We start from the raw sequence: 23,684 nt of genomic DNA on the forward strand, positions 1-23,684 counted from the left end.
AATGACAGCTCCACGCTCACTCTGTCCTAGTGCTTTACTCCAACAGACAAACAGACTGTATGTGTACAATTTTATCCAGGTCTTAGCTCTTTGTCAAGTCAAATCTAAACACGTGTATCTAAATACGATTTATAAAAACGTTAATCTAGTGTAACAGAGTTAATGTGTCAGCACACTTACTAAAGGAATCACTGCATGATTTCTGCTTAATGAATCTTTTTTTTTTTATGTTAAAATCTACTTCATTTCTTAAATTAATAAACCATTTGTAATCAAGCATTACATATTTTATAATTTAAGCAGCAAAGTACTCAGCTCATGACTTCTTCTAAACATGTTGTTGGTGTGATATTATTTACACAATGTGGGAGGATGCTGTTTGGACGGGCACCCTTTTGAATATTGGCCTCGGGCCCCAACAGACTCCAGAATCGCTGCTGCATCAACGGAAAGCTTGCTTTAACGCTAACGTTTTATCAATCTTTTGCAATTCCTTGTTTCTCCTAAAAAGAGAACCGTCATTTGCCTCTGGACAAAATAGAGCAAAGACCACATGATTTTCAAATATTTATTCAAAATCAAGACGATACAAAGACGGTACAAATAACGGAAGAACAGGCAAGTGTAATGCAGAGTTTCAGATAGTTCATCTGAACCTGTTGAAGACCTTTGTAAGTAAAGATCCAGTCAGATACATGATTTGTTTTACAGAAATTCAAGGACGGGTTTTATTTGCCTACATTCAAAGGCTTTGAAGGTTAACACTGTCGTGGACTAAATGTTCAACACAGACTCTTTACATCTATAAATAGAGGAGGAGGTTAAGTATACTTATTTACATAACGATCTGAGCTTAAAAAACTTGAGCATTTGACTTTTATTTTTTAACGACAATATCCTACAGGTGGAGTTACATGGAGTTTACTACTCTATAGATTTAAGAAAAGTGTTTCATTGTATTTACTGCCGCAGGATACACCGTGACATTGTCCATATCCTGTCACATATGTACACTCAATATAATGATACATGATTCCATACTGTACATTAAAAATGGACCCATGTTATGTACATAAAAGCTTTTCTCTAGACACTTAAATAAGCCTACGTTTATCTTGCTTTACCTTGAAAACCTACAGTGGCACATTATACAAAAGAGCAACTTGTCAGCTTCGAGCGGCTGATGTAACACAGTAAAAATATTCGCACACAGGTTCTTTAGCACTTTTTAAGAAGCTGAGTTGTTTTGTTTTTCATCACCGTGTCATTCAGCTGCACACTGGTCAGAGTTCAGTGTCCAAAACAAAAAAGCATACAGGGTCGTGATATTTATACTTTTCAGGAAGTGATGTAACTTGTGTCTATGCGCAGTAAGTCTTAGTAATCCTCTCCTCAGGGAAGGTGCAGTGTCGCTTCTGACTTTTAAGAAGATGTAAATCTTCCTCAAGATGGCAGTGTGGAGATTTCTCTCCGAGGGAATCAGTGAAAAGACTCTGACTCTCCTTTCTTTACGCAAACCAACTGAAGAAGGGCTGAAGCCTGCCTCGAGACATACAGCGCCTTTAGATAATGATAAACGAGACTTGAACTTTCCCACATTTTACTGTTACAACCTGGAATTCTAACAGACTTCTTTAGAATGGATGTGGATCATTTTCAAATGCACATTTTAGTCCGCCTTTCCTACTTCAACATTTGGAATTGTTTTCTGTCGATTCCTTACTTACAACCACGATAAAATCCATTTTTATTTGCAGTTTTAACTTGTAAACATCTGGAAAAGTTCAGGGGGGTTAATACTCATGCTAGTCACCTTTAATATCTGTAAACAATCCTTTTATAACCCTCAAACTCTCTGACCATTAATGATCTAAAGGCAGGCAGATTCTACCAGATCATCACATTAACTTCAAGGAAGGTTTGAGGAAGACAGGACCAGGGAACCTTTACATCAGATGTTTGTGTGTCAGAGTTAATAATAACCTTTGTTGCTCTCGTGGATTTTCTGCTCCAGCTTCATTTTCAGCTCAGACACTAAAGCAGAGCTCATGTTTCCCTCTCTACAGCGAGTGGACTTGACTTTTTTGGACCCTTTGGAGGCCAGAGCGCCGGATATGGTGGGTACTGCACGGGGTCTCTCGCTCGGACGCGTGTTAGACGGAGGTGGAGGAGGCAGAGAGGGGGCACAGGGGGGTGCAGGCCTCGTCCAAGGACCGCTGGAGTTGCCCTCCGCATCGCTGATGAGGAACTTCTCTGCAGGGTTATTGAATCTGATAACAGGCATCGAGAAGGTCCAAGGCTCATGCTCTTTGGGTCGCCTCTTGATGACGCGACGCACCGGCATGATCCTGTTTGACTTTGAGTTGCGCATAAACAAAGCCGTAGAGATCAACGCAGTCACCCCTACCATTGAGCTAACAACAACAACGACCATGCTTAGAGCTTTCATAGGATTGTCTCTACTTTTCATTAAAAAGGCCGCCATAGGCCCCTTGAGAGGAGTCTGTAAAAAGAGCACAAATAAAAAAGTTTAAATCAAGTCCGAGGGACTGAGTCGAAGCGGTAATGCAGCATTTGTCTGAAGCATGCAAGCATGAGAAGATGGAGGCACAAAGCACTGACAGACGAGGCCCAAACAATGTGTCTACTCACAAGGTGACACTGACACACTCGCACTCAGCCATTCTGTCTCTCACAGCACAGGACCACTGATCTACAAGCTTAAAACTGCACACAACTACAACTTGTTGGGAATGCATCTGGCAGTGCGGTGCTTTGGGATTTCTCATGGGGCATGTGAGGGTTTCAAAACAACTGAGATGAAGTGGTTTGTTTTCGTGAAAAAAAAAAAAAAAAGACGAATGAGTGAGTGAATCCAGGATTATATACAAAGTGAAAGGCTCCCTCTTTGTCTATTTTATGGTCAAATTACCAGAGCCTGAAAAGTGTTTCAGAATTTTTACAGAAAGATTTTTGTAAAAGTTAAATTACATTTTCTTTCTTGGAAAAAAGAAATCAAATATTTAAGTCTCAAAAAGAACAAAAAGTTAAATTTCTGTATTATTCCCTTAAATGTGCTCCAGGACTCTTTTACAGACAATTTACAACTATATAAAAAAATAAGTATTTCCAAAGGTTATGGGTGAATAATGAAGTTCCCGGGGTCAGATATGTCTCATTTCATTCTGCGGACCACTTTGATATAGTTGCTCTCAGGATTGATTCGGGACTTTTTCACCGCGTTACAGTACAGGATTGTGGATATGCAGATTGTGAGTAAAATGAGGGTGGTGGCAATGCTGAGAAAAATTCCAAACACAGTCAGCGGACGCTTGCTGAGCCCCATGAAGTATGAAATAATACGACCTTTGACCTGAAATGCACGATACACAAGACAGAAACACCAAAAAAAAACATGGAGTCATGTCATCATGTGGCGTGAAGGTATGAAAACATGGTGAAAACAGAACCAGAACAGCATAGGTTAATGTAAATGTCATGTCCATTTTCAAGGATAAAGCTGCTGTTTCTTACATATAAATCTCCTTAAATTTTTACTGAGTTAATACATCGAGTATGACTCTTTGAGGAGCAACTATGTTTGCATTTATTTAATAAAAATCCCTTTGAAAAAGTTTCGAGTGTGACCTGGTCAGCCATGAGAAGAAAACAGGTTTTCAGAAGCTTTGAATGAAAAAAGTGTGAGTATAGAAATGATTAGCGTTGTCCCTTAAAAGAGGATGAGTTCAGTGAAATGGGGTTAGGATGCGAATTAGCAGCTGCATAGCATGACAACAATGCCTTTTATCATATGTTTAACAGGTTATATCTAAAGCTTATGCTGCTTTAAGCTCAGGCTTTTGTTAGCACTATGAGCACGCTGCAGAGAGAGAAATTCTTACCGCCTCGGTGATATCGATGTTGACCACGGCCGTTGTGCTGAATGACGGGGAGCCTCTGTCCCTGGCCTGGACCACCAGAGACCACTTGGCGTCTTTCTGCCTGGTGATATTTTGAACAATCTCCATGGACTTGATGTACGGCTTCAGCTGGATCTCCCCGGTGTCTGAGTTTATATCAAATGCGTTTTCAGGGTCGGCTTTCATGATGGAGTACTGGATGACGTTGTTTGGAGACTCTGCGTCTTCATCCACTGCCTGTAAAACGGTGCAAAACAGCGTTAAAGGGTGCATGTTGTGATGGTTTCATGAACCTGTCAAACGTAGGTCCAAATATCCAACAAACAGCCAAATGTTTGCTTTGTAGATAACAAAATGCATTCTGGAGTTCTGGCCGAGAAGTCTGAAACACAGACCCAATAAAATGAATAATACTATAATACTAATGATGCTTTAAATTCTGATTCACACAAATGAGTTATTAAAAGAGGAGATGTACCTCTATTTTAACAGGTGAACCAATAATCATGGTCTTTTCCAGAAGTTCTTCATCAAACTCTGGTGTATGATCATTTATGTCGAGGACGGTGACAAAGACTTCAGCCAGGCTGTACTTTCCCTCCGAGTCTTGAGCTTTCACATAAAAGTTGAATTTGGACCTGAGCTCTGCGTCCAAGCTGGTCCAGGGCTGCGTGGAGATGAGGCCTGAGGACGGGTGGATGGAAAACCTGCAGGTTTCGGACAGTCACAGAGTCAAAAGTCGAAGATTTCTGAGGCACAAGCACTCCGCTTCAAAACAAATCAGGGCGTCGAATGCTGGAGTGCTAAGTCGCAGTGCAACAGACACTCACAAAACATACTGTGACTCTCTACATGACTCTCATTAATTGGCCTATAAAAAGCAGAGCTACATTCTGTGCTGTAGGAAGATTGTCACTGTCAACAGTAACGCGTTCACAGATGTGAATCATCTCAAGACCGAGACGCGTTGATTATTTTCAAATGCAAAGAATCACATGAATTTCCTGGTTCATATTCAAAAGAACACTTTGTCTGATTCACCTTAATTATCCATTTAAAACTCTTTTAAGTGATGATCTCCCCTGAGGCAGACTTGGCAGAAAAAGAGAGACCTGTTCTCACCGAGAACAACCAAGAGAGTCACCATGGATTGGAGTGATGACATTATATAAAACTTAGTTTGATAATGAAGCCTGGTGTCCCTTTACAGTTTGTCCTAAACTATCTGAAATGTAATAACTGCATTGCAGAAGACTAGAGTCTAATTTACCATAAGAGACAAAACACCAGCGTCAACACTCAGATCCCCATTATGAACCATCTGTCTCCTCACCACACGTGGTCACAACTCCTGATTGAGTTCTTCTTAGCATGTACAGAACTTCTAAACTTTTGCTTCAATAGAGAGTAGGCATCTCTGCGAGCTGGAAATAGAAGTGCCTTCTTTTGCACTTAAGTGAGCCATTCTTTTTGTCTTTAATTTTCAGGCAGACTAAACAAAGGCTTTTATGCTCAAGTTTTCGTAGGTGTCTGAGTGGTCATAATAGTGAGCAGGATGAGCTCGATGGGCTCAGCGGCAGGGGCAGATCCACAGGGGGGCCTTATTTTAGGCACCCTAAAATATAGCCTCATTTTCATTTTGATGTGGCATATTGCAAGTATTTTTTAAAGGTATTTTTTTTTATAGATAGGACAGCTATAGCTACATATCAATATATAAACCCAACAAACAAAACCACCTTTCATCAGAATAACTTCAAAGATGTTAATATCAAGCATGAATGTTTTGTATAAGAATTCACCATAAAGGTTTCTATTCCACTTGCAAAGGTTTATACTTTTCGGAGTACTTTCTATTTCAGCAGTGGGCTTACTGCCATTTACTGACGTGTTTTCCACTGTGAAATATCACAAGATGCCTTGAAACTGATAACTTTCACACAATTACCTCAGGTTGCTGCCTGAAGCAGAGCGTAAATTCTCACTTTTCCTTTGCTGTGCACTGTCTTGCTTTTCAAAGCTGCCGTTTCTGCGGCTCCAGCTGTCACATTGCATGTTAATTGGCTCCCCCAATGTGAGACGGGCCAGGCTGTCTATTTTTAACCCTCCAATCCAATTAGGAGATTAGCCAGCATCTTGCAGCCATTTTAGAGCGAGCTGTTTGTGCAGCAGAGGGGCCAATCAAACTGGTTTCCTGCTAACTGCTACCATCACAAACACAAAAGATTAATTAATACTGGTGTCCAGCTGGCTAAATTCACCAAACACACCAAGCCAATGAGAAGCGTTTGGCTCCTATACACATAAAAAAAAAAAAAAAAAAAAAATCACTTTTAAATGGTAAATGTGTTTTGTTGAGGTGCACGAGTCGTATAGTGCACAATGACCACGCTTAAACTGACTGGAGCGAAAGCTTTACTCACAAATCTGATCCTGATCCATAAATCGTGTATTTGACTTCACCCCAAGGCCCTGAATCTGGATCGATTGCCTGAAGGGAAAAAACAGCATCGAGATTAAAAATCGTATTCTATTTATAGCAAATCTAACAAATGTATACCTTTCAAATGCAATGAATTTACACCAATACATTTACTGTAAACACAACCAAGGTGACTGAAGGTGATATTGCTCTCTGGAGAGGGTCTTAACCCTATGTAGAGTGGGTGGAGCAGGTTATAAATCTCTTCCTGTGGTGATGGGTGTGCAGGTCAGGATGATTAACCTTGGGCCAACACTAAGCTTTTTACTACACCCTGCGTCACTTGGACATATTGCTTGTTTACAGGCTGCACACAGTAAAGGCATCAGAGGAATGTCATTTCTATTGATGCAACTCCTAACAGAGTAACTAAATGACACTGAGACTTTGATTTATAACCAAGACCAACAAAAACCAAGTCAGGACTGCTGAGCTTCTTTTGTGTGGAACAACCTGCTTTCATCTAATCAAGAGTACACAGCAATATGAATATACTGGAGGATTGATGGATTAAATAATCCCTTTGGTGCGGTTAAAGCAGAGTTTAATCTTGATTGACTTACAGTTACAGACACAACACTGGAGCCACCAGGAGAGTTTTCCGGGACCCTCGCGATGTAATACTCTGAAGTGAATTTGGGGATGTTGTCGTTTGTGTCCAGCAGGTTGATCAATATGTCCGCTGTTGCACTAAATCTCTCAGGAGTGTCGATCTCCACTGCCAGCAGCTGCAAAGAGAGTCATGAGAAGTTTGGTCAAATTCATGCAGAAATGTGAAAAGAACAAGAATAACATCAATCATCAATAAACGCATATTCTGAAGTGAATAGAGGCAGTGCATTCCACGCATAAATTAAAATAAATAGTGCCAAATCTGAGCATGAATTGAGGTGCAAGGTGCAATGGGGTCATTTTTTATTTGTTTGTTTTTGTCATAGGACGAATCAAACTGCTCTATCTTTCTAGTTTTTCTCTATTTTTACATTTTTTGTACATTCAATAATCTTTTTGTTAAATCTTGAACCTTACTTTTTTTTACTAGACCCTGGTCACTTTTACACTTTACACAGTATTCTATTCTATGTTTATTATTTTGTACATTCAAATAACTCCTTATATTTTTTTAGTTTATATTCTATTCTATCATCGCTAAACTGAGTGTTTATTGTTATCATTGTTACTGCATGGCCTGCGGAACAGTCCTTACATTTCACTGCACATCTGTATGAGCGTGTGACAAATAAAAATCTTGAATCTTGAGTGTCACCTTACGTTCCTTTTGTCAACCTGCACCCAGCACATTGCTACTGTAGCTTAACGGTGGATTTGGCATGTTGGAGAAGCGAACGGTTCTATGTTGAGGAATTGGATCTGCTGGTATGCACAGTGAAAGTGTTAAAGCAAGACAATCTCTGGAGCAGCAGGAATCCACTAAAGCTTCTTGGGGGGAAGCCTGCGTCAGATGAGATAGCAGTCAGTCTGTCTCGGTTTAATGGCATCACCAGAACGCCGACACAATGCTGAGAGTTAAACATGTCTTTGTGTTTACGACAAATAGTCAGCCCACTTCATGGAGGCACATCTTACTACCTGACTCACTATCTTCTGCTGTCATGTGCTAACTTGGTACATTTTAAGGCACACATGGGCGTAATCTCATTTTGTACAAATCAATGTGAGCCCTGGGTGGAAAAAGTTTCAACTGTGTCAGTTGAGAAGTAGCGGTTACAGTTGTACAATGCTGAGCTGTGTTCTGCTTTGTGCTTGGCGTACATCAGAGCTATAAGAGACTACGACCTGCTCAGAGAGGTACGTTCATTGTATACGAAACAAAGAGTTATAAAGAGAAATAGCGAAGTCGATTCAGAAACCTTTTCAGGTTTTTAATCATAAATAAGAACATTAGACAAGAGATCTCAAAGTCTACAAAAACCAAGAATAAGTTCACCAAATCACAGCAATCTATCAACAGCTAATAGGACATGCTTCCCTCCAAATAATAAATGTCTACCAGAAATGAGGGGACGCCCACTGTTTGTACAGTTTATCCTCTGGTGACCATAGATGTCAGCACATATCAAGCAAAGTGGAGGAGAGACAGGGAGCCTTTGTGAACCTCAAATTTTCAGAGACTACTGGTTTCATGAATAGCAAGGGGAAATATTAATACGAACCTTATATGTAAGTGTCTGTCCTTTTTCATAGTCGATGCCGGATGTGTCTTCCACAATGATGGTCACCTGCGCTTCATTGAGGACTGTCTGGGGAACCACACGAAGCACTCGGCTCGGCCCAACCAGTCTCAGTTTAAATTTAGCGTTAGCTCCCTGCAAGAAAAGAAAACAATAGAATGTAGAAAACCATGAATTCATTGGAGAAAAAAATGAGGATGAAGCCAATAAAAAAAAACTTAGAGGAATTAAGGTTTTCGATGTTGATATATAGCGACACATACTTAAAGCTGGTTGGCAGATCTGTATGCAGTAGTTTACCCAAAGGGAATTAAAATGTCACCAACTTTGGTCAAACTTACTGAAAGCTTGCAGCATGTTACTGTATTTGTACGAATAATATCTTGATGAATGACTGTAAGCTTGCATAAATGGACCAATAAACTCCAATAATGCCTTGAGTTCCATGAAACATGACTTCAAGTTTACCTGATCCGAGTCGTTGACAGTGATCTTAAACCCTCGTAGGATCTCGCCTGCTGGAGGATGCTCGTACATGGTGACCTCAAACTTGCTCTGTGGTCCGTTCTCTCCGTAAAAGGTGGGCGGATGATTGTTGAGATCCACCACCCGGACTGTAACCGTGGTAATGTCATAATCCAGCAGGTGATCATTCGGTCCTATCTCTGACGCCTGAGATGTCAGAATCAGAAGAAAAAAGTGGAATAAATTCACAAGCTGAAGTGTAATTCACAAGAAGATACTGGAAAGAAAGATAAATATAATTACCTTGACTTTGATTTCATACAGTTCATTGTTCAGCATAGATGGATATGTTGACAGGGTGATGGATCCACTGGTGCTGTTTATGTCAAAGACTCCATCACTTCCTGAAACGTGTTAAAAGAAATCATGACAATGTGCCTGATAAGAAGACATAAACAAGAAATATTCACATTAAAGTCTTGATGTTCGGCTCTTACCATTCATAATGGAATAATGAATGGGGTAAGGATTGCCTTGGTCTCCATCTTTAGCGTAAACAGTGAATATTTCAGAACCCTAAAAGAAAGCAAACATAAACAATCTTTAACATATTCATCACATGTTCCTTGTCGGGTTGTTTAAGAATACATTGAGGACTTACAGGAACTGAGACTTCGTAGACGTAGCCAAAATAAGGAGTCCCTATGAAGGATGGAGGCATGTCTTGAGCATCAATCACGTTGATTGTTATAGTGGCTGTGGAGGTCAACACCTGGTGCTTCCCCTTGTACTTTCCACCTCCATCCTGAGGAAATAAACAGCGAAGCAGACAGCAGTAGTTAACATGACAAGAAAATTGATTTTTCTTCACTTTGGAAAACCGTATCTATTACTAATGAAAATAATAGAGACTTTAAATGCAAAGAGTTAAGGTAACAGGTGTTACGTGTACATGTAGCACTGAGAAAAGGAGGGTATTTAGATGAACTGGGTAGGAAAGACTGGGGCACACATTCTGAGCTATCCTTCCCCATATACTTTCCCCTATCTCGGTTTCTGTTTGGCCTTGTCTTTTAGCTTCTTATTCATCCTACACAGGTTTTAAAATCATAAATCTAATTTTAGCCTCCATGTTTTGAGCCTTGATTTAGTTATTTTGGTTAAGGAGAATGTAATAATACATGCATACGATGTTATTTAATGGCCTTTTCTGTAGACATTATTCTAAATCATCACTACATTGATGTTTTTTCTAACCTCTAGAATTCCTTTAATATCATCCATTTCCTATTTTCCCCAGCTAGAATAATATAAAAGAGGCTTCTCACAGGCTCAAGGAAACCAGAAGTCCACTTAAAATGGTTTAATTTCTATTGCTGAGCTAATCTGTATTACAAGAACAAATGAAATCCAATTAAATATGAACGCTAAATGCCTGGAAATTACGCGTGGTGTACTGAATGAGGCTTTATTGGATGGATGTCTGTTTAAACCTGGAATGTAAACCTCTTAATCCACACTTGGCATGTCAAATTTAATATAATTGGGAACAGAAGAATCTGTAATTAAATTTGCATGGCTGTGTTAATCATGTTGTTACGCTTTAAGGAGAGCAGAAGATGCAGCGTTTTTTGTCTCTATGTGGAGTCGGATTCATTTTCTTTATTTACCCACAAGTAAAATGAGCTTTGTTGTTATGGTAATTCAAGTGACACAGCTCAAGAAAAGTGTTTCATAAGAGATTTCAATTCTCAGCCTGTGATTTGTTGTACACAGAATATCACTAAAATAAGGCTCTCTGTGCTGTATGTTATTCCACAGACACAGGGCGGAGGCTATTAAAATAAACCAGCCTTCACCATCTAATGGAAATGACACTTCAGGTTACTCATACACACACTAGGAGCAACACTGTCAACACTTCCCCAGACTTTAATTTTCCTCACTTTGGTCTACAGAGACTGAGAAAATTCAGCAACATATCTGTGTTCAGAAAGCTTATCCACAGCTGAACCTATCACGACCTTTGGCCACCAGCAGGTGCTTAACCTGACAATATTACCTTCTTACAAAAGCAAAATGCTACGTTGGTACATTGCTTCTAATTCAGGTGTTACCTCTAGCCATGTTACCTCACAGGAATTATCCAGTTTACAGCAATCACTGGTCAAAACAACCTAAACGTTTGAAATAACACAACACCATGGATGAATCTTAAACTTAAAATGCTAAGACAGGAAGGTGAAACCTGCCAAGTGGGAGGGTGTTGTGTGAGGGAACCTGAGAAGAGAAGCAACAGCGACATCTCACCTTTGCAACCACTGTCACAAAGTGCGTCGGCGTGGTCTCGTAGTCCAAAGTCTCACCAGGTTTGACTCTGAGGATACCACTGTTCCCATCAATGGTAAACTTTGCAAGTGGTGAAGTCTGAGAATGAGAAATAAAGCCACACAGTCAGAAGAGTATTATTGGTTAACATGTTTTTTTATAACCGGAATTTTGAAATTGAGAACTATTGAGCTCATTCCAAAGACTTTGATGTTATTGTTTTAAACTTTTGATTCTCCTCCCTTTAAACGTAACATTTTAGGATTGTTTTAGTCTCATAGTTGACATATAAACAGTAACGACTACTGTGCTGTCATCTGTTGGCCCGCACCAAACCTAAGCCTCTATTAAGCCTTCAGTGCCTTGCTCAAATGTAATTGAAATTTAATCCACTAAAGTAACACCATTTCCAGACTGCTCTCTGGTACCAGATTAATCTTTCGCTCTCCCATCACTCGAATGCCCTTTTCCCCTCCACATGGCACAAACAGCTCTCATGATTTCAGCTTGACCCTTGGGCAAACGGAGCCAGTTTACAGCATTACTGTAGATGATAATGAGGAAGCTGTGCTGGTAAAAATGTTACGTCTTTGGACTGGTTGACGAAGATGAAAATAAGAAAGGATGACATGTAAAAAAAAAGAGAAGCTTTCTTTGCTTTGAAGTAAGGTTTTGAAAGGATAAGCTTGCTGGCAGTCTTCAGGTTGTCAGCTAAATAGGTCTGAAGATCGGTGCAAAGCTATTAACAGCTCGACATGTGATTAGTAAAATCTTTCAAACAACTTTGAATTCAACTGGATGCCATGTGCAAGCGGGCTAAAATAGCATTAACTGTTTTAGCCCTTCTTACTTTAGCTCAGTTTTCTAAGCACGTGTTACTCTAAAGGCTCCAGCAACTAAAGATAGATAGGCTGACCAATATAATAACAGCACAACATGCTTTAAAGAAAATATAGGCTTCTAGATGTGTTATAAATGGGGTCACTCTTTTCAATAAAGGCAATCTACACAAATGTTTTAATTTTGATGCAGAATAAATCTACAATTTAATTCTTTTCTGAGTAACATCTGTGCATCATCTACATAACATCACATCTTTTTACCTGTAGATAATATGAGACGCTGCCTCCTGAGCCCATGTCTTTATCCACTGCTTGGACTCTGTAGATGCTACTTCCTGGAGCAGTATCCTGGTGATGAGAAAAAGGATCTTTATTTTACATGATAAGTTTGACTCAATCAGCAGATCAAAGAGATCATTTGTGGCACAGGATGATCCACAGTATATGATTTTTGGATATTCAATCTTCATACTGTACCTCTGGGATATTAATGATGAAAGGCAGGTTTTGAAATTCGGGTGCTTCATCGTTGGCGTCAGTGACAAACACTCTCACTGTCTCGATAACCTAAAGAAAACAACGAATCTGAACTGCAAGTAGAAACAATTGCACAAACAGGAATTCATACCCAGGTTTTTATCTTCTTTAAGAGAGACCTAAATACTCTAAAAGTGAATATTTTTCATTCTTCTTCTTTTTTTGTTTTTTAAAGGCATGTATTTTGATTTAAGGTTATAAAATTATTATTATTATTACTAATTAAAAATTGCATGATTTATTTATTTACATAAAAATACAACACAAGTAGTAAACACCTACTTTATTGCGACCGTCAGTTATGCTCACGAGCACTGAGATCTCATCTTGTTTCTGCGAGGAAAAAAAAAAGGTGTGAGACCGTCACAGCCTCAGTTGAAGCAGCTTCTTTCAAAACAAGCATCTCTCATGATCGGCCTTACCTCTCTGTCGAGCTCTTTGACGAGGGTCACATTTCCTGACTTGGGCTCCACCCTTAAATATTCTTGGGAGCCCTTTTCAAAAGTCAGACCGTATCTTACTGGATCTCCCTCTGGATCGGTGCCATTCAGGGTGTAAACCTGCATCCCTATATGGAAGAAAAGAAAGACATTATCAGGCGTGGTAAAGACCCAATATCTATGCTTCTTAGAATGATTTAAAGGAAGCTTTGAATGCCTGTGGTTTGTTTCTTTGTGGGGGGTTTTTTATGGCAGGTTTATTAACCAGGTCACATAAGCAAATGCTGAAATGTTTTCTTCCTGTTAAGTATGTCATGATCTGACAGACATCACAGCGACTAAAGGGAGCTTCAATAAGTGTGAAAATATCATTATTACAACATAACATTGCAAGCAAATTTAGACAACAGGAGATTACTTAAATTAATTAGATTTGTGACAAGATACTTCATTGGACTGGATATGTGAGACTTACCAACTGGTGTATCTTCAGAGATGCTGAACAAGGCCATGTTCCCATTTATACTGCTGGGTCCATTGTCATAAAAATATGGAGCGTAGTCCGTTTTCCCTTTATGTGGGAAAAAAAAAACAAATTATGTGAAGAGGTGATAAATTATGAAATTAGCAAACTACTCAATATACTGTAAAAACCTGAAAAACGTCATAGTTAACTGAAGCGTTGACTAAAGTCTGTTCTCGTATAAATGTTTATCTAATGAAAAGATAACTGTTGCACTCACTTGCTAAGAAGGGCAGCAAACGAAAGCAGGCAGGAGGAGGATAGAGAGGAATTAAACATATTTTTGGGTTGAAGCTTCTATCACAACACCAACATACAATCACACGTAAAAAAAATATGAACTACAGGCAGCATGAGGAGTCCACACTAAGATGGACCTCTGTGTGTTAGAGGATTAACCAGATAAGAGCGAGGCAAGAAGTCTTAACCACAAAGACTAAGAGCATAACATAAAGAAAACAGAGCCTTACCTGAGGTAAAGTAAAGCAGGAGGAGAAACAGCAGAGCATGTGTTTCCTTTTCTTTCTTCATCCTGGTGGAGAGCTAAGGCTTGGCCGGCTCATGTGGAAGGCTTGGTGGAGGTAAAAGCGAGTGGTGAGTGTCTTGCCCTTCTGGTAGCGTCTCAGCAGCTCAGGAGGGAGAAGAGGCTGGGACGGATTCTCAAGCACTAATCCAGTGACGCATCCCTTCTCTCCACAGACATCTCCTGCCACACTCTCTCACTCTGATTTCTTCTGAAAGAGCGCACAAGGAGTGAAGAGAGTTCAGGTTCCACACAATATGGTGTCATCACACCTCCGTACATGTGTTAATGTGCATGTAAGGGTGTAAGGCACAGCAGAAATAATACCTTACAACGAAAAATTGTATCTCACAATTAACTTTTAGAAACAAATGTTCTGAAGTTGAATATTGTTTTTGTCCCCTTAATTCACGACTGCATTTCACTCAAACTTTGAACCTCTATAAAAAATCCTGTTTCTTGTGTTCCACATTTATTTCTCTGTATTCAGTTCTTTTCCACTATGAGAAATGTTGCTACTTGTTTTGATATTCAACGGGTTTCATTAAAAAAAGCATTAGTCACAAAGTGCAAGTCACACTGACCTAAGCATTCAGTGACTGCTCACCTTGGCAGCGATACAAACCCAAGCTGTGCTTGCGGATCTACAACCAAGCGGCTTTCTTTAGCCTCCGCAGTCCACTATCCCTGGAAACCCAATAACCTGTTAATGACCCCGCCTTGAGACTCCAAACATGCTATGCTTTTCTAAATAGTCATTAATCTCAATCTGTGTTCTTTGGATCAAATTCTTTGGGGCTGCAAGATTACTTTATATTTTAGGTTCAGCTTAATTTAAGTATGTCATGTTCCAGATGATGTTCTCCACTAAGCACTGTCTTAAATGAAAAAAATAAAAATAAATTCACTGTGTGAATCGCTGCAGCTTAGGAAGGTCAGAACCAAATCACAGTGCTTCAATTCAGAAATACCAAAAAATAAACAGCCTATCTGAGCTGACTTGTGTGACAACTTGAAAGGCTAACATTTAAAACCTAGTCAAATAGTTTGATCCTGCTTGTACATATTGACAACCAACAGCCTGAAAAATAGACTTTTTATATTTGAACACAATTTCCAGTAAGTCTCCATGAGTCTACAACCTTCTTTTAAATCAAATCCGCTGTTTGCGCCTGTGACGTAAAAAGCCACTCTATTGGTTTTAACTGATTTGACTAACTCATTCACGACTGCAGCATTCAGCATAGTAAAATTAAGTAATATGAAGGCATGTGTAAACATAAAGAGGTTAGGACAGAGGGTAGATTAGCATGCTACTAGCTAGACAACCGACTAAAAATCCACGCTAATACCTGTAAGGGTATGACTGTTTTGTTTTATGTGGAATAAAATGTAATGTTGCTGTTAAGAAGTAAAGTTACTTAAAATAAACAACAAAAAATGTAACACTTGTTTATGTCAAAATAGTTTAATTATCATTCAAGAAAATAAAACAAGACTGTCATTCTAGCCACTAAAAGTAGCTTGCTAATTTAATAATGTAGGCCTAAAGAACATGTTTACTTTGTCATCTTATATTTTTACGCCTTACCCTCAACAGGCTAGATACTGTAAGCTTTAAAAAACTTCACAACCCAAAACTAGAGGAATTGTAAAAAAAAAAAAAAAAAAAAAAGAGAAAAAAAGAAAAAGGAATGTCTTGGCAAAACTTAACAAGCAAACAAAGCCAAGAAAAAGAAAAGAAAAATGTGTAATTGTGTTATTGATGACAAGTCTGCATGTTGCATATGTTTATGGCCTGATTTACAGACTTACAAACTGATTCCAATTACATTTTTATGATAAACAATATGACAGTCTCAATATGCTCTTCAAGGAAAAAGAGACATTAACCAATTGTATTATGTTAGGCAAATGTCATGTTACAGTTAAGTCACAAACTTTTTTGATTTGAGTTTTTTTTAAATTCAAAACATGTAACATAATGCAAAAGTGAACGTATAAAAAAAATGACAGAAAGAAAATAAATAATAATTACAAACAGTGTTTGCAGATATTTTTACACTAATTTAATTCATTGTGACATGTCTAAAAAGGAGCGGGAGGAAGTAAACACTTATTGAATCCCAGCTCATCTTCATCTATTCAGCTAGCTTGTATTAGAATTGTAAAGTAAGACTATAGTACAATTTGAAAATCAACTTTTATCATTTAATATGTAGCTTTACAATGTCACATTATTATCTATAAATATGTAAATGGCCTACAGATTCAGAATAACACTATAAGAAAAAAGCCAGTAAAAAACAGTGAAAAAAAGAAATTGCTTTCATAGGGCAGGTCAGCACATTTTTAACACAATGTACGCTACGATGCACATCTTTACATTCACTACAGACACATGGTCCACTTGGCTCCTCTTCCTGACGTTTTAAGAGTTTTAATTAACTTGTTAGTCACATAAAGCTATAGTCCCAATGACCTAAGCATCCGCAGGCACCTCTCCTTGCCAGCAAGCTGACCAAGAACCTCAGCTGCACTTGTGGATCTGTTATGCAACAAAAGCCATGAGGTTTTCTTTAGCCTCCACAGTCCACTATCCTCAGGAAGCCCAGACCGTGAGATAAACCAAGGCTTTTAAGAACTGACAATATTATCAGTCAGCACAATTAAAAAAAACAATAAAAAAAACGCAACAAGCCTCCTTTTTATAGTTCAGTTTTATCAAAGTATGTCTTTCAGAAGATGTTTGCCACTGTCACTGTAGGCATTAATGTCAAACAGAAATAAATCATGTACCCTTGCCTGTACAGACTACATTCAAAGGACTAAAAACTTCTTTGTTTTTATTTTTGCATAGCATTTACACTTTGGCCTGTGCTGAGTTTTACACCTTTTTTTCTGTGAAAACTGAATTGCCATAGGACCAGGTGTCATGTGAGTGCACTAATACTGGTGAGGGCTATATTGACTTACTCACTCAGAGGTGTAGTGTGGTTCACTTCCTGTATTCACAGTTATAAAAATAGTGTCTGACGTTCAATGACACACTCTTGTATCTCACTGGCTGGAAGCCAATGAAAAAACAGCTTTGTTCACAGAAAAGTCAGAATTCAGAAACTGCTGTGTTTTTAGAGTAATTAACTTAGACACATCAAATATAAAGAATTTACTCTGCACATGGTGCAGTGGACAAACATGTTACTGATGGTATAACCTCTAGTAAACAACACTGAAACGAAAAGAGTATCAGTTTAAGTAGAATATTCAAAAACAAGGCCACAGTCGACAGCCCTACCAACAACTCTTTAAGGCTTGTGTTGTTGTTTTGTGTTTGAGTTTAATGCTAACTTTAGCACGCCAATAAGGTATAAAGGTCACCATGTTAACGATTGAGTTAACGGTTTGTAAATTTTATGTCAAATTTGTTGAGTTGTAATCTTTATATAGGTTGCAGGTAACGTTACATAACATAACATAGGCTAACATACAGTTTGTAAACTTTTAGTTTAGGCCTACTTAACTTTGGAGAATTGAACATTCTTTTAATGATTTAATATTGACTTTCACAAATTAACACTGTAAACAAAAGACGGTTAAATGTAAACTAGCATACATTAGCTGACAGGTGCTAAAAAATCAAACACTAATTGTTTAACATGCTAGCTTGCTAACATTTGCTTATAAACTAAACTCATGTCATGTATAAGGATGATGAACATTTTGAGTTTTTTTGGGACATACACTGAAGTTTTAGGCAGATAACCATGAACTGATCACAGAGGGAAAATGAAGTTATAACCTGACTCTAAAAAACAAATTCACCCAAAACCACAATGTGACCTCAGAATGGCCCATGAGGGAAAACAAATGAGGGCAAATATAAAAAGTCAACATGGAATCATGTCTTCAAGCTAACCCATCTAACAGCTGTTGAGATATTTCAATGTGGACCTATGTGTTGGACCATGAACGTTTCTATCCTGAGAGAATCACTACAAGCATGATTCAAAATCAATTTAAAAATGTTCCGAACACTGTACAGTAAAGGGTTTATAAGCTTACAGCATTTTTTTTTATAAGTCTGAGTGATTACGTAAAAGAAAGAGATCATTAGAGGTTAGAGTCCCTAAGGTATTGTGATTTAAAGAGCGAAAGCCAAAGACACAACATGCATGGACTTATTGTCCTCTGGATTTGTTCAACTTCGCTCATTCTCTCTTACTCACTTATTTTCTCCAGCTCACACACAAACAGCCTATGTTTGGCAGCAGAAAACTTTGGACTTTAACCAAATATCGGTCATCAATCTGAAAATGACTGACAGGAAGCAACTTTTATCCCCTGTAATGGCAGAACTCCACATGCTGAAGCTTTCAAAAATCTCATCCATTATTGCCCTCTTTATCCATCCCATCTGCAGTTTTTTCCCACATACTGTATATGAATCATATGTGTCCTTAACGTGTATATGATCTGAGGGATTAAAAACATTCCCTGGCAGCATTGTGATCCACGTGTGCATGCTCTAATGAAGCACCTGCATATTTACAGATGTTAGCATCTGTTGCAAGTGCCCTGGTTTGGAGGTTTAATTTTAGAGAAGCGGCCAGATGGTGGACAAGAGGATTACGATGCTAAGCCTTTGTCATCTGCTGCTCCACACTGACTGTTTATAGGCATATACAAGGTGGACCCACACTGGTGCCTCAGTGATGGGAAAATGGTGGCTATGTAGGTTTTTGGTTTAAGTAGCAGCAGTGGATTGTCCTCCATATGATTGATTTTGGACACTATGTTAAATGAACTATAACTGCTCTGATTGTTTGGCAGTTGGTGCTTTTTCAGGTCTTGCCCCTCTTCTGACCAATGTATTTCTTAAAAGTCACGTTGAACTTTACAATAGCTTCCATCAGACATTAGTTCAGATAAAATGCATAGATTATCTCCTGAAATATTCCATTGTCATCTGGATTACTGCATTCACTGTCTGCCCCACACTAATATAACTCAATGATCCCAGATAATGTGTATGACTTTTTTTGAAAGGATAATTTCTTTATACAATGGACTATTAAAATGAATTTAAGATATTAGGAAAAAACACTCTGCCCTGTAAACGTTTCTCCACAAAAACACTAGTAGCCTAAATGTAGAAATGAATTTCACCTAAAGATGACTTAGGATACAAATTGTGTTATTTATAATAAATACAAAATTAGAATCCTGTTTTTACACCTTGTAGCTGTACTTTGTTCACATTATTTCAATTACCCTAGCTTCATTAGCATAAGTGTTGCTGTACAAGTGTCGCTGGGAGTTACAAAAGAGAGTCAGTACGGAAAATAATTAATTTTTGCTTGTTTATTGAATGATTCCTTTGCTTCCTTTGCTTTGAATGATTCCTTTGCTTAAATGAATGTTTATTTTCTCAAAAATATATAAACTAGTGCCACTGTCTTTAGCCCACCACAGATGTACATCAGTTTATAATGGAGAAAGTGCATACAGCCGTGTTATTTATTACACCCTATAGTTGAGTCTATGGTTGAATTGTGACATTTCTGTTGCATAAACGTAAATGTTACCTCCTCCTTTCTCATTAGAAACAGAAACACCAATGAGTGGAAATAAATATAAAACAAATAATACAAATAATGCAGATATTATAAACTATCTGTACCCCTCAGGACAAAACACACGCTTCCACGATGAAGGTAAAAGCTCTTGAATTGTGTGTGCAGTCTGTCTTCCGTGCACAATAACAAAGCAGTCATGTTTATTTACCAGTTAGACAAGTTGGGTCGCTAACAGATCACATCTTGCATATGCTGCTGGCATATGCAAGACGCAAGTAAAATGTGACGTTGTTTAGCTCTGTTGAAGGTCAAATTAAAGCTGAAGTCACAATGCTGCCGTTTACTTTCTTCTGCCGCCCCCGCCGTTAGCCAGAATCATCACCAGTCTCATGAAGATGTTCATGGTGTCCATGTAGATTCCCATACACCTGTAAGATTATTGAAAATATCAGGTCAGTACAGTGGTTAAGGTACATCACTAACATCAATCTGTATCTGAAGCGAATGTGAGACTCACGCATTAATAGGGTCATATTTCTGAACAGCGTAGAGCGGGTGTGTCTCTGCCCTCTTGATGACCTTCTGAGTGTCATAGAGGAGGAACATGCTGAACAGGACCAGGCCTCCGTACACGGCGACAGAGTACAGGCCTGCTCCGAACGCCGAGGTCGGCGGCAGGAACATTGATCCTGAAAAAACCCCAAGATATATTCACTGTTAGACTGACTGTACAATTGAGATGTAATGTTACTGAATAACCACCTAAAACTTAATGACAATACAGTTCAATAATATGAAGGTAATTGATGATCTGCTGTTTAAGTGGTTGATTGGAAACGCCCTTTTATTCAAGGTTAGGGTACATGTCAAGGATGTTTTATATCTAAAAAGCACAGAAATGGGAGTGTATTTTCTTTTTCCATCTTCCTACTAACATTAACTACTTAATCTCAATATCATAAATCGCTAAAAGTATTTTGGAAATTAATAATGTGCCAGAATTATTATAAGTTTACATTTTGTCTCACTTTTTACTTCGTGTTTTTGTATTAATGAATACAGAAAGCCGATAATCACCTGAGGTGTGACGTCATACACATTTCTCTGCATACACAATGAATGTGACTGAGTACTAACACTTAAGGTGTGACTTACGAATCAGATTTGCATTTCATGGAATTAGTCATTGAAGAAGTGACATCTCCCAAGACCATTGGAATGTGGATGAGGTGAAACGCATACGATCTGCTGTCAAACACCTTTCTCCTGGCTGTATGTGTTGGTTCATCAAGTATGAATAACCTGACATTGTGCTATGATGTTTTTACATCTTTAGTTTGAGGGTCATATGGTGTAAATGAAACGACAAAGAGCTTTAGAAATTGGGCCAAACTGCCTTATACTCACCGATAGAAGAAGCAAAAACCACCCCAAAGCCGACAGCCAGTGGACCACCCATATTGAGGAACTTCTCACTTGGGGCGCACATGGCCACAGTGGACAGACCTCCCACAATGCCTGCAGTGTACCAGGCGGCCCTCATCATCAGAGGTCCTCCCAGGAGAGTGAGCGGAGCGATGACGGCACCCATCACACCTTATCAATAAACAACAAAGAGAGAAAACGTCATAATAAAACTAACACAACAAACCAGGTGTAACAGTAAAAACACAAATCAAGCAGAATAGTTTCTTTTAAATGCTTTACAAGACTGCCCTCTAGTGTTCAACTGAGACATTACATCATAGGGACAACTACTGAGCTAGATCAACAGTTTAATGAAACTCCACTGGACATTGTACTACAAACCTGCATGAAGCATCCAAGCAAGGTGTTTGGGCATCGGGCTGTGCTCATAAGAAATAGACCTGACCAGCATGCCGGCACCAATCATGGCAGCAAATGTTGCTCCAATAGCCTGGGTTAGAAAAACACAGACATTCACTTTAGAAACCAATTATTTATAAATCACTATGGGTAAGTACTCTGTCTTTGTGGGATCAACTTCAGCGATATAGCTTACCAGCCAGGATCCTCTCATCATAAGACCCATAAGTGCCGGGGTTCTGCTGACAGCGACAGCTGACAGAGCTGTTAGTCCAACGCTCCCTGCAAAGTACATGTAGGTGGAGTGGATCCTGTCCTTCACATACTGAGGCCAGATCCTGCAGAGAGGGGGGGGGGGGGGGGGCAAGTCAACAAGGAGCTCTCAGAAGGTAGCAAACATTTTCTATGCACTGATCTGCCCTTCAGAAGACGACGAATGCGCTGCCGGTACAAAACCCCCCCCAAACACTCACACTGCTTTCTCGATGGCACCGATTTCATTGGACATGCCAAGTCCATAGTAGCACAGAGCTCCAAGTCCAACAGCCGCACCTCCAGCCAGAATCAGTCTTCCCATGCTGTCAACTGAGAACACAATTTAATCAGGCACAAGTTAAAATGTTTTGCAATTCCTCATGAAGAAAAAATAAAAAAATCCAAATCGAACACTGTGGCTGTCTCAAGGCTTTTTTTTCTCACAAATTAAGAAACCTGTCAAAGAGGCCGATATTTGAGTCCATCATATTCTGGTACAGCTATGCCTTGTTAGAGTTCTTAGAATCAAATCAGTTATGTAAGACTAACATTTGAATAGTAACAGCACTGTATTTGAATAGTAACAGCACTGTTACAGTGAACTATATCGGTAACTAGAAAATAAACATTACTTTTAATGGCGGTATCTGTTGGTCCAAAAGCTGCATCTTTGAGCTGGTCTCTCGCTGTCTTCACACGACGGAAACCAAACCTGGCTTTCGAGGAAAAACCCTGTGGGGGAAAAAATAAATAAATAAATAAATAAAATCACACGTGACACAAAATCACATAACATTGTGTTATGTCTATTTAGGGGGTAGAATACAATAATTTAAAAAAATATATATATAAAGGAGTCAGCAACATAGAGTTTCAATCAGTTTGCTTATTATACTTGTTATTGGCAGATACAAACAAAACAAAAAACATACTTTTTTTTTATTCTATAGGTCATATCTCTGTACATTTAGTGCCCACTGTGTGATGTTATCTTGCATTTGTTCCAGCATCTGATATAAATTAGTACAGTTAAATTGCAAACATTGTAGTTAAACCATAAAGCGTTCATAACATAAAGTACATGCAGAGAGCCTGCAGGTGTGAACTTTACCTGCTGGGGCCTGAGCAGAGGAGGACAGGTCCTCAGGATGGGTGCTCTGAGGCCTGGAGGACCGTGTGACAGCACAGGACGGAGCCCGGCGAGCGGGGCGCTCCTCAGGCAGGTCAGTCGGGCAACCAACATGGTCACAATTTGTGGAGGTGTAGCAGACCTGACAAAATAAACACAGCGTCAGGTAACGTAACAGTGTCTGACAGACAGCATCGAGACTTACGTGTAAACGTCACGTGTATTATGATAGTGACAAAGAAAGTTAAAAGAGATTAATAAATAAAGGCTTGCAAAACAGGAAAGCGAACAAACGTCATATTATTTAAAGTTAATTTACTAAGCGAGCTCACGTAAGCTAGCTCTTAGTGTCGTAACATGTAAGACTAATTTCACTGAAAATCATCAGGGTCGACTTCTGTTTAGATGCTCAGTGTATCTAATGAAGCATAATTTCATCGTTTATTAGATTTCACTCATGAACATTTGACATATTTTGGATAAATGTTACATACCGAGAGAGCAGCGTTCGTCGTTCGCCTTTCAGGAAACAAAATGCGCACGTTTCTGACGCAACTGTTTTGCAACCTTCGTGAAATTTCTCCTTCACACGTCATCATTCGGCGACATGTTTGATAGGGGTTGTAGTTTTTTTTGTTTTTG

General features: G+C 38.9%; 2 protein-coding genes across 3 annotated transcripts; both read right to left on the bottom strand.

The window, feature by feature from the left end:
* Positions 1-554: 554 nt before the first annotated feature.
* On the bottom strand, positions 555-14,457 carry LOC306842309 (cadherin-related family member 1a-like). Of its 2 annotated transcripts, none has more exons than XM_079372480.1 (17): positions 14,200-14,457; positions 13,682-13,777; positions 13,189-13,334; positions 13,049-13,099; positions 12,707-12,796; positions 12,491-12,577; positions 11,370-11,486; positions 9,721-9,864; positions 9,557-9,635; positions 9,363-9,463; positions 9,063-9,266; positions 8,577-8,729; positions 6,966-7,130; positions 6,344-6,411; positions 4,399-4,627; positions 3,903-4,157; positions 555-2,503 (listed from the first exon to the last, which is right to left on the bottom strand). In XM_079372480.1, the coding sequence occupies exons 1-17, from the start codon at positions 14,258-14,260 to the stop codon at positions 1,973-1,975; spliced, it is 2,577 nt and encodes an 858-aa protein (XP_079228606.1). In that variant the 5' UTR covers positions 14,261-14,457; the 3' UTR covers positions 555-1,972. The 2 variants fall into 2 exon arrangements, with proteins under 2 accessions (XP_079228606.1, XP_079228607.1); XM_079372481.1 differs by having other exon boundaries at positions 2,363-3,373.
* A 5,197-nt stretch (positions 14,458-19,654) lies between these two features.
* ghitm (growth hormone inducible transmembrane protein) lies at positions 19,655-23,624 on the bottom strand. The gene is made up of 9 exons (XM_079372793.1): positions 23,537-23,624; positions 23,025-23,184; positions 22,546-22,645; positions 22,132-22,243; positions 21,855-21,996; positions 21,641-21,749; positions 21,239-21,427; positions 20,349-20,520; positions 19,655-20,259 (listed from the first exon to the last, which is right to left on the bottom strand). The coding sequence occupies exons 2-9, from the start codon at positions 23,154-23,156 to the stop codon at positions 20,172-20,174; spliced, it is 1,044 nt and encodes a 347-aa protein (XP_079228919.1). The 5' UTR covers positions 23,157-23,184; positions 23,537-23,624; the 3' UTR covers positions 19,655-20,171.
* Between the last annotated feature and the right edge of the window lie 60 nt (positions 23,625-23,684).

This window comes from Symphodus melops (genome assembly GCF_947650265.1).
Source record: "Symphodus melops genome assembly, chromosome: 21".
Taxonomy (NCBI): domain Eukaryota; kingdom Metazoa; phylum Chordata; class Actinopteri; order Labriformes; family Labridae; genus Symphodus; species Symphodus melops.